The sequence below is a fragment of the Dreissena polymorpha genome, chromosome 1 (assembly GCF_020536995.1).
Source record: "Dreissena polymorpha isolate Duluth1 chromosome 1, UMN_Dpol_1.0, whole genome shotgun sequence".
In the NCBI taxonomy this organism is placed as follows: Eukaryota; Metazoa; Mollusca; class Bivalvia; order Myida; family Dreissenidae; genus Dreissena; species Dreissena polymorpha.
In genome coordinates, this window is record NC_068355.1 from 109,389,753 (window position 1) to 109,401,272 (window position 11,520).

Here is an 11,520-nt window from a genome sequence, read left to right on the forward strand (position 1 = left end):
ATCTAACGCTTTACCCAACTAAAGCCTGCTTAAGGGCGGAGCGTCGCTGTATTGGAAAATCAATATTGGCCAATGAGAGCGTACGCTTTGTATAAAGCGACAGCCCTCGTAGGCAGGCTTAACCTGCAGTTAAATCATGCAGACGACTCGTGAAGTACATGTAATTGCCACAGAATCTTGACCAGTTACTTTAAAGACTGATGATGGCTGTAATCCTCGTGGAAGTTGTACATTTCATGAATAATACTGTCAAAACATTTACTCTACTCGTAAAGCGTTTTAACAAATTATCATTGAATTTATTACGCAACTGTTAATGTTTTCATAAAGTCTCAAATGAGCATAATTAAATTTGTAATCCGAAACCCACTTCTGAATGTAAATGTTAACTCTACGTTAACAGATTCTTGCTTCAAATAAACAGTGATTATAACGTGTTGACCCTTTGTCTCAATACAGTGGCAATATTTCATCAAATCTATAAATAGTCATTTTTGTCTCAATACAAAGTGGGCAAAAATTATGCAGCATGTACAACGTCGCGTCATGAGCACAGAAAGCGTGGGTGTATTGAGCGTTGTATTAACAAGCACACACCACGTCAAGCAATTAAGACACGTTCAGTGGCAATATTTCATCAAATCTATAAATAGTCATTATGCGGAAATTTATTTGATACTTAAGAAAAATGGCAATGTTTTTTATAAAATAAATTATTGAGCACTTTCGTCAATATTTACCAGAAAGTGCTTTTAAAAATGGGATTATCTGGTAATATATAGAAACTTGAAAAGTAGTTAGTATGCAGTAATAGAGTCGGGTTTATACGGATGTATTGGGGAATCGTTCGAGTCGGGATTTTACTATCTTTGTGGGAAAGTTTAAAAACAATCATTAAATAATGTCTTTATAAATGACTTTATAGCTGGGGGGGGGTTCTTGAAGAGTCATTGCGCACCAAATGACGTCTTTTTACGCTGTTTTTCTTAGAGTTATGTTATAGTGTTATTATTGTTTAATTTGAGCTACAATGCAATGAGGTTAAATCTTATTTACACTTATATTTATCATGAATATTGCTGGGCCAAGTGTGAGGTTGAGCGCTCTAAAACCGGTTTTAACCCCCAATGCTTTGAATTGACCTTTCCAAGGCGGTGACCCCAGCTTTATTCTTATATGTGTTTATGTTGTTTTGTATTGTGCTGTTTTGTACTCTTTAGGCAATTGGTCACTTGCCTTAAATAAAGGACCAACTAATTGTATATAATGAGAATGCAATACTGCTCCAGCAGCTGGAGTTTCACTTCTTTATAATGCACCACAGAACGTCAATTGACATGTTATATTTAAAACAAGAGGGCCATGATGGCCCTGAATCGCTCACCTGACTAACCTTGCTACATCAACTTAAATTCTATCAGACCCCTATACAAACCCAAGCCAGATTTCTTCAATTAATACATCTGACAAAATTTTATTAAGACATGATGAAAACAGTGACCTCTTTTATCTACGCAAGGTTTTACTAGAATTGGCCCGGTGACCTAATTATTTACCCCAGATGACCCATATATGATCCAAAATCAGATATTATCAAGATAAACATTCTGACCATATTTCATTAAGATCAGATGCAAATGATGACCTCTATTGTCTACACAAGGTTTTTCTATTATTTGACCTAGTGACCTAGTTTTTGACCCCAGATTACCCAAATTCAATCCCAACCCAGATTTCATCAAGATTAACATTCTGGCCGAATGTTATTAAGTTTGGATGAAAACTGTGACCCTTTACTGTCTACACAAGTTTTTTTAAACTTTGACCTAGTTTTTGACCCTTGATGACCCAAATTCTATCCCAACCCAGATTTGAACAAGACAAATATTCTGACCATATTTCAATAAGATCAGATGAAAACTGTGACCTTTATTGTCTACACAAGGTTTTTCTATGATTTGACCTAGTGACCTAGTTTCTGTTCCCAGATGACCCAAATACAATCCCAATCCAGATTTTATCAAAATACACATTCTGACCAAATTTCATAAATGATTGGATGAACACTGTGACCTCTATTGTCTACACAAGATTTTTCTATTATTTGACCTAGTGACCTAGTTTTTGACCCCAGATGACCCAAATACAATCCCAACCCTGATATCACCAAGATAAACATTCTGACCAAATTTCATAAAGATTGCATGAAAACTGTGATTTCTATTGTCGACTAATGGGGTTGTTTACCATCGGGACATCGGTTAGAAACCATTGCCCGAGCACACTGCTTAACATAAATCTCTGCGTTAAAAAGCCGAAAACGGCCATAATATGGTCAGCCCGATTATACTGGGCTGTACCATGAATAATATAAGAGACTTTGCAGTGTGGATGCGATGCTTTGATAAATATCTAGTAGTTTAAAAATAGCTTTACTTATAATTAAATTAGATGCGATATAAACGTAATACTCAATATAAACTGCATATTGACTGAGCCTAACGCTGTAAAAAAGCGGCATTTCTATTGGTTGAAAGGCTTATATAACGATGGCGCTGATTGGCCGAAATTTCTTATTAAAAATTACAAGTAGGTCAATCTGTTTTAAAATAGAAAAATTTCCCAGCGGACGACCTTGACCTTTGAGTGCACTTCACAGATTGTAAACAATAAGAATTTCTGTGCAGGAAATATATGAAATGAAAGAAAAAGGATAATTACATCTATAAGAACTTGAATTTTAATAGAATACATGAATTGTTTTATAGTAATAAATTACTATGTTGATGTTATATTGTTATTCTTCTTCTTCTTATTATTATTATTATTATGATATTGTTATTGGATGTTTTAAAAGGAAAGAGAAAGAATAGCCCAATCTGTATAAGTAAAGATGGTTAAAACACATACTGTTGTATGTGGCATCATCATAACTAGACCCACTGTTCAGTATATACTGCAATCGGTTTGTTGGAGTCTTTAGACTTTGTGATCTGTGTTTTAAATGTTAAAATCAATATAGAATTACTTTTATTTTATGTTTCTATGAAAGAAAAGAAATACACGGAAGTGTAATATGTGTGAAATAAGCAAAAATTATTAATATTTTAGGATTTTACAGATCACAAAGTGGTTTAACATTGCCACTATGTATTAAATCTATGGATAGATGGGAATTTGTTGTTAGAGTTATATGTTATACAAGAACTCTTAGCGATGGGAAGATATAAAGATTAAAAAACATTATTTAATAGGGAAGGAAGAGCCTGATTTAATAGCTCTAATAAGAAAAGGGGGATTTGCATGTAAACATGGAATTATATAGAAATATAACAAAAAATTGTGTTTGGTAATTGTAATTTAGTTTTAATTTTATTTTGTATTGTAATTGGTATGTATTCGTAAATGTGGCACAATGTTGCACACTTGCAGACAGGGAATTTAGCCGTAATGCTCCAACATAAGACCCTGTCTGTATGGAACTTAAGGAGTATTGGGCTATGAAGAAGAAACATCCCCCCAGAGTGGTGTTAAGACAATATTTAAAGGAGTCAATAGTAATATTTGTATATTAGTTAATTTCTTACTTGTCGCCAAAAAACGGTTACCTTTATAGGGCCACATAAGAATAATAAGGTAAAACAATGTATTTAACAGTTGAAAATTAAACAAAACAAAGATGTTTATATATAAAAGTAAATTATGTGCATTATGTACACAGCTGCAAGCATTTATTAATAGGTAAAATACATGATGCCACCCTGGGGGGTTTAAAGAAGGAGAGTTTGGAAGTACCTCTATTGTCTACACAAGGTTTTTCTATTATTTGACCTAGTGACCTAGTTTTTGACCCCACATGACCCAAATACAATCCCAACCCAGATTTCATCAAGATAAACATTCTGACCAAATTTCATAAAGATTGGATGAAACCTGTGACCTCTATTGTCTACACAAGGTTGTTCTATTATTTGACCTAGTTTTTGACCCCAGATGACCCAAATACTATCCCAACCCAGATTTCATTAAGATAAACATTCTGACCAAATTTCATAAAGATTGGATGAAAACTGTGACCTCTATTGTCTACACAAGGTTTTTCTATTATTTCACCTAGTGACCTAGTTTTTTGACCCAAGATGACCCAAATACAATCCCAACCCTTATTTCATCAAGATAAACATTCTGACCAAATTTCATAAAGATTGGATGAAAACTGTGAACTCTATTGTCTACACAAGGTTTTTCTATTATTTGACCTAGTGACCTAGTTTTTGATCCAGATGACCCAAATACAATCCCAACCCAGATTTCATCAAGATAAACATTCTGACCAAAATTCATAAAGATTGGATGAAAACTGTGACCTCTACTGTCTACACAAACAAATTGTTGACGGACACACGCATGCACACACGCACAACAGACGCCGTACATCAAACTGTCACATAAGCTCAACATGTCACTTCGTGACAGGTGAGCTAAAAAATCAACATAGGGAGGGGACACCCCTCCCGAACCCACCCCTATAAGCCCCGGGGCGCCTGAAAAAAATCCTGTGGAAAGCACTGAGTAAGTGTTGCAAGTATGAAAGCAATAGCTTTGATACTTTAGGAATAAAGTGGACCTAACCACAAAGCTTTCAATTTTCTACATATAAAAAGGGGCATAACTCTAAAAATAATGCTGACAGAGTTATGCACCTTGACCTACACATTTGTCTTGTTGCCATAAAGAAGTATTCAAAGTTTGAGTTAATTATCTTTGATAGTGCTAAAGTTATTTGACTTTATACAGTGTCCGACAAATCCATTGCCCGGAGCCCGGGGGCTACCGAAATTTTTCATCGGGCTACTGAAATTTTGCAGCTGACGCCCGCCGGGCTACTATAAATCTATAAGAGCGGTAGCCCGGTTTATTGACAGACATACGTAGAATAAACACGCTGACCATGTGTTTGTACACTGTGTATTGCTTATAATCCGATAACAAAGTGCAATCAATTATCTAATCAGTCACCGATCACTTGCGGTAATGTCTTAAACAGTAACAGTGTATTTTAATCATCCAATCAGAATCAACATTTGTCGTCTGCTAATAATATAATGAGAGCCGGTTGGATAGTTGGCGCACATGATGCAACATCATTTCGCAGTTTGGAATTCTTTGTTAACCGCAACAATGAGTAATAGCGACACCGTTTTTGATGTCGTTAAATATCTAAGGACGCCAAACATTAAATAAATCAAAACAATAGTGGATTTTTCAAAACGGTAACGAAACCGAAGATGAATATTAATGAAAACTTTGTGAACGTGGTTAACACCGGCTAATTAGTTTGCATTGTCAATTAATAATTGGATTTATCGACTGTTAATCAATAATCCCATATATGCCCGATTTATATTTTTAAAACCAAATTATGGGTGGGTAATATAGACGATAAGAGTCATAAACACAAACGTTTGAAATTTTCTAAAGTGTCAAATGAATTTCGGCATATGGTTCTATTTAAAGATATGATGAAATAAGCTCCCATTCAGGACCGTTGTATTGCAACATGCGTAAATAACCTGCCACGGTTTGCACGCGTTGTGTACAGCTATTTTAGGTTACACAATTCTACATTTAAGAAATGAATTTCTTTGTCCTGATAAAAAGCGCGCGAAAATTGGCGTGGGTGTATTTATTTGAAAATAAAAATTTCGTAGCGGGTACAACATTGAGACTATTTAATTTCCATTAAAAGTTTCGTGAATTTCAACTAAAGTACCGGGGTATCTCGCGAATTATTTGGCATTGACATTTTCTCTTAATAAAATATCATGTAAACACGCTGTTTCATTACCGTTACGCTGTATCAGTTCCTTCATTATTGAAACAATTATTGTATTGTATACTGACTGCACACAAGTGTCGTAACATACGGATGCAATACGTAAATTCGGACAGTACTTAAAGTCGGACACAAGTAAATAAATGATTTAATACTCTTGATTTCTTGAAACTCGGTATTTATTGTTAAAAAGGGCAATAGCATTGATTAACACTATACGAGTCAATCGTATTGATCATCTAAACGCTTTATTTACGTTTACGACTTAACGTGCTGTCCGAATTTAAGTACACATAAATGTGCACATACATGTAGTATCTACATGTAGCATATGATTTTCTTTGGTACATTTACATTTAAGTACACGGTGCCTGTACTGTAACATTAATTTACGATATTGACTGTGTACATCAGACTACTTGCTGTTTTATGTATATGTATGTATAAGTATTATGTATATGTAAATGAAGAAATAAAATAAAGATGAAAACCTGCCTCTTATCATTTTGTAGGAAAATTTTATGGGCTACCAAATATTTTTATTGGTAGCCCAGTGGGCTACCTGAAAAATAAGAAATTTGTCGGACACTGCTTTATAACAAGAGCACCGCATAACGGGTGCCACGCGCGGCTACGGGTGCAGTTTTGAATAAATGAAAGCTTGTCAGAATATATATTTTTTTAGAGGTCACAGTTCCCTTGACCTTTGACCTAGTGACTCCAAAATGGCATGTAGAACTCATCAAGATGCTTCTACATATGAAGTTTCAAAGTTGTAGGTGGAAGCACTTTGATTTTAGAGCCAATGTTAAGGTTTTAGCACGACACGACGTCAGACAGCGGACGACACGACGAGCTGGCTATGACAATACCACAGGCTTTCTCCGAAAAGGCCGAGCTAAAAAACTTTAACCAACGGCGACGCCGCGGCGAGTAGCATAGCTCTCATTTTTCTTCGAATATTTGAGCTAAAAATGACGGCAATTGTTCTATTATTTCATCTTTTAATAATACATCAAGTATCAGTTAGGTAGTGTTATTATTAACATCTAACATGGACATATAAAAACATGTTTGTATAGGTCCCTGTTTGATGTGAGTAATTTCACTAATTGGTATATTATCAATTACTGTAATAAATAACATCAATCAGCAAGTGTCATAAATAGGGCTTATTCGAGATGAAAACATACAGGTAACTAATGCCAGTGTTATTATACCCCTATTGACATTTTTAATGTATGTTTGACTGCTAAACTTTTATAGCATGTATTAAATAGGACTAAAACCGTGTTGTATAAAGTTTTATGATGCAATCATACATCGATACATGATTCTAAGCCTTGCATGATAAACTTGATCTTAATCCAAAACTCACATAATATTCTTTATGTAAACTTTTTGTAAAATATTTAAATGATGTAAGAAATTTTAATTACCGCTGTCACCACGCAGCATCTATTAATTTAAATAAGTACATGTATTAATGTCCAATTTTATTGAAATAGATTTTACCCATGAAAGTGCATGTTTGCGTGATGCCTACTGGTTAAATGAATACTTGATGACACAATTAAAATGTTATACAAATCTGAGAATATAAATACGTTTCATTACCTGTTTATTTTTTTATCAGATGCATAGTATCACGGTATACCGAGTATTGTAGTATTTCATGCAATCTTGTGCAATTCGCGATACTTGATGATACCTAAATCGATAACTATGTCGAACAGTTGTAGAATATTAATACTGTTTGAAATTTCAAAATAAAAATGCTAGCAAGAATCAGTTTTTTTTTTTGTCCAATTGGGAAAAGTACCCTTACCGGTCCAATTGGGGAAAATTGAGTCGTGAAAACCTGAAAATTGGGACAAATCGAGTCGTGAAAACCCTTAAATTGGGAGATTGGTATATTTGATTTTATGCTCCCAAATACTTTTAAATTGATAACTAAGTGTTTTCAAGCTGTCAATATTAAATTTCCCTGGGTTCAAACCATACAGCTGCATAGCAGAACAAACAAAATGTTGCATTTCCCCCCCCCCCCCCCCCCCAAAAAAAAAAAAAAAAAAAATATTTTTTAATTTTTTTTACCTTAAATTGGGAATTTTTTGGACAGCAATTGGGAAATTTGTAGTTTTTTTCGTAATTGGGAAAGTGCCGTTTACCGGTACTTTATAAAGAAGGAAAAAAATCGCTGCAGAATATTATGTTGAAATATCGTTGTGTTTTTTAGGTTGCATGCAAAGGATAATGTCCGTAAAGACTGCCATTTAGGTATTTAATTTAATGGGTTTTTGAAATTTATTTATCGCTTTCCTTAATTGGTAACCAACGACATCTGTTAAATGATGCACACAAAATCTGTGTGCATAACTGTGTTTGTTTTCATTCAGGGGTGCATTAGTTCTTCTTGAATGCTCTGAGCTTGTATAAGTAGTCTGGGCCGTATGGTCCATGGTCCGCAGAGCTACAGATAAGGTGCGTATTTGCGTAAATACCTAATCTGAAATTGCCAATTACGCAGAGAAAAACAAAACCATGCATACCAAAACCCAATTGAAATCGCTGATTATGCATATCGTATTTTTCCTCTGCGTAACGAGTAAATCTGTCCCGGAAATACCCGGGTCCAAAATAAGGAGATTCTTTCCGCTTTGTCCAAGCACTTTCAGTATAACCTTCAGCACAATAATATGTACTGAAGAAAGGGTCTATGTAACTACGTGTTATTGTTGTAAAAATGTCAAAACCGTGAGGCCGTAAAAAGGGACTCATATTATCCCAGACACTCAAAAACACACTCAATTTAAAGTTATTAAACTGCAAGCAACACAAAACCAGAAGCGGAGAATATAGTGAAACTAATTCTTGACGATATTGTGTCGGAGGCAAGCGCTGACAGTGCTTACACTGTAAGAAAACAGGTGGAAGAAATTGTCAAACTTTTTTTAAAATCAAGACTGTATATTATGGATACATCTACATAATAATACAATATCCCTAAAACTAATCAATTAAGCGTGGAACTTCAACCAGCTCATTCTGGTAAACATTTGGGAATTTAAGACAATGAAAATACAATTTCAAAATAACCAATTGTCAATTAAAGTAGTGGGTACCAACTATTTTTGTACCCAATTGAAAATGAAAATACCCAATTGAACTCAAAAGTAGTGGGTATTTACTCAATAACTCAGAAAAGTTATCTGGAGCTCTGGGTCTGTATTAGTTATTACACTAATGGCAATTTTGTCCAAAAATGACAATCATCCGGAATACATTCACTTACATAAGAATCACAAACCATACTTAACATCACAATGATAAAACTAAATGCATGCAAACTATTTTTAATCATCATTTTAACAAGATCTGCATGATTTACTTCCTTTTTAGATAAACATACATTGCGAGATATGCGTATAACGTTGTATTGTCTAGGCCCGGGTAAGTTGTTGTTGTTTTAAGTTTAGTGTTTATTAACCTAAGATTATTCACTCTGGACCCAACCGGCTTTTGGTCACAATATACTAAATAGTTTCCCAATGTAAAAGCGTCATCTTTAAGCGAAAATAAATGCAACATTTTGCACATAGAGACCCCCATACCCATACCTTTTCTTAAAGGCCATTCTAAGCGGAGTCGATTTGTGCAATAAAAAAGATATGTCATGTACGAACCAAGAATGAACTTGTCAAAAGTCAAAATCGACTGTTTTTGCAGCTTTTTTTCCGGCCGTTGTATAGTGGAATGTAACCTTTTTCCGTGCAATGTTTTACTTAAGTCTCTAAGTTTATCACATTTCAGAGATTTAGTAGTGAGCACATATTCATGTCCTACTACTTTCTCCAAAAGATAAAGCCAGAACAATAGTTTAAATTGTACAACATGCCTTCGAATCAACTATGATATTTTTTAGAGAGTACAGCAACTACATGAAACGGTTATTTAGTATATTGTAACCTTTTTAACTCTTGACCCAACTGGCTTTTTAATGCATAAAGTACTGACAGTGGACAGGCGATATTATTACAGAGATATTTGAACAGTACAAATAACGTGCGTCGCCGCGACTGTCGCGCAAAATATCGAGTATCACTTCGTGTGTCTAGTGTCGCGGTCTGAAATTAGATATTTAAATAATAAAATATCGTGCGTCGCCGCGACTGTCGCGCAAAATATCGAGCGCGATATATCAAGCGATTTAACACGATATATCGCCTTTTGGGCTACATACACAAGGGCGATATATCGTGTTTAATATATCGTGCGTCGTCGCAATTTTTCGCGCAAAATATCGTGCGTCGTCTCGACTGTCGCGAAAAATATCGTGCGTCGCCGCGACTGTCGCGATAATATCGTGTATCAGTGGAAATATAATTATAATTAAAAAAGATAATTCTAACAGGTTTAGTGTATTTGTAGCAAATAAGTGGTGATTCAGTATTGCGGAAATGAAGGGGTATATATCAACCGACGCACATTTTTATCATTGAATATTTTTGGAAGGTCAATTAAATCAAGACCTTTGTTATAAAAATCAATTTTGATACGATTGCTAGTTTTGTTATGTGCACTTTCGATGAAAGGTTTAAGATAATAGTCAGTGAAAGTTTCAATAATACAATGGTTATTTCACCGATCTACCAGCTTACCAAATTCAAAAGCTTCAGCGGACTCAAAATCATGCCGCAAGAGTGGTCCTGAATGCGTCATTTGATAAACCAAGTGCTGAATTATTGAAACAACTCCACTGGCTACCAGTAAAAGCTAGAATCAATTACAAATTCCTGTTTATGGTCTTCGTGTTGTCCATGGTTAGGCTCCTGGTTACTGGCAAGAAAGGTTTGTTTCTGCAAGTATAGTCGGTATATAGACTTCGAGCACAAAGTGACTGTAATCTTGTTATTCCCAGGAGGCGAACTAAGATGGCGGATAGATCTTTAGCTGTTGTTGAACCAAAGTGGTGGAACAATCTACCAAGCCACTTAAAGATCATTGACAAAGAGGGCTGTTTTAGATCAAGACTTGGAGCTCATTTGTTCAATCTTTTTCACGGATAACCATTGTGCAGTGTTTGTGAAGCAAAATAGAATATTTTTATAATATTTTTTTGCGCTCTATAAGTGACATGTATTTTGTATTTATGTTAGTTTCAGTCACGGACAATAAAGGCATACGAAGTTTTTAGCATCTTTAAATTGAGACACAGTCACACACACACTTTCTTGTGTGATGTATCCTCCGTACTCCTATTAGGTTACGCATGCGCAATTAATTTCCTTCTATATTACATATAAAATAGTTGAAGTTCGATATCAATTTTTACCATGATCAAGCGCATACCCACTATATCATCATACATCATTGGAAAGATTAATGCATATACTTTTGAAAAAAATGCATGTCATTAAATTCTATACGCGCAAACTCAAAATATTTACCTTAGAATAGGCAAACCGGTTTTGACAGCTGTGCAGACAACCATTTTGGGCTCAAATAGTATGACCTACTTTCGAAGCCGGGAACCATCAACACAAAAAGTAGAGCACAAAAATGGCTTATTTTCTTATTGCTTACAAATATACCTTCAAGTTGATACCAAAACCAACCATTTGCAATGTATTTTACAAATCCTAGGCAGCATGCACTCAACAATGTGTGCTAAGTATCAAACT

The 11,520-nt window shown here is 34.8% G+C and overlaps 1 protein-coding gene across 2 annotated transcripts in view; it reads right to left on the reverse strand.

The window, feature by feature from the left end:
- The window catches only part of LOC127844044 (uncharacterized), a 31,385-nt gene extending 22,054 nt beyond the window's left edge, over positions 1-9,331 (reverse strand). Inside the window, exon 1 of one of the 2 annotated variants that reach the window (XM_052374017.1) lies at positions 9,249-9,331. Coding sequence is in view for 1 of the 2 variants with exons in the window: in XM_052374010.1 (XP_052229970.1) it covers positions 9,132-9,203 (72 nt within the window). In the remaining variant the exon portion in view is untranslated. Of the gene's footprint in view, positions 1-9,131 lie in introns of both variants that reach the window. The other variant, XM_052374010.1, reaches the window with a different exon arrangement.
- Positions 9,332-11,520: the final 2,189 nt, after the last annotated feature.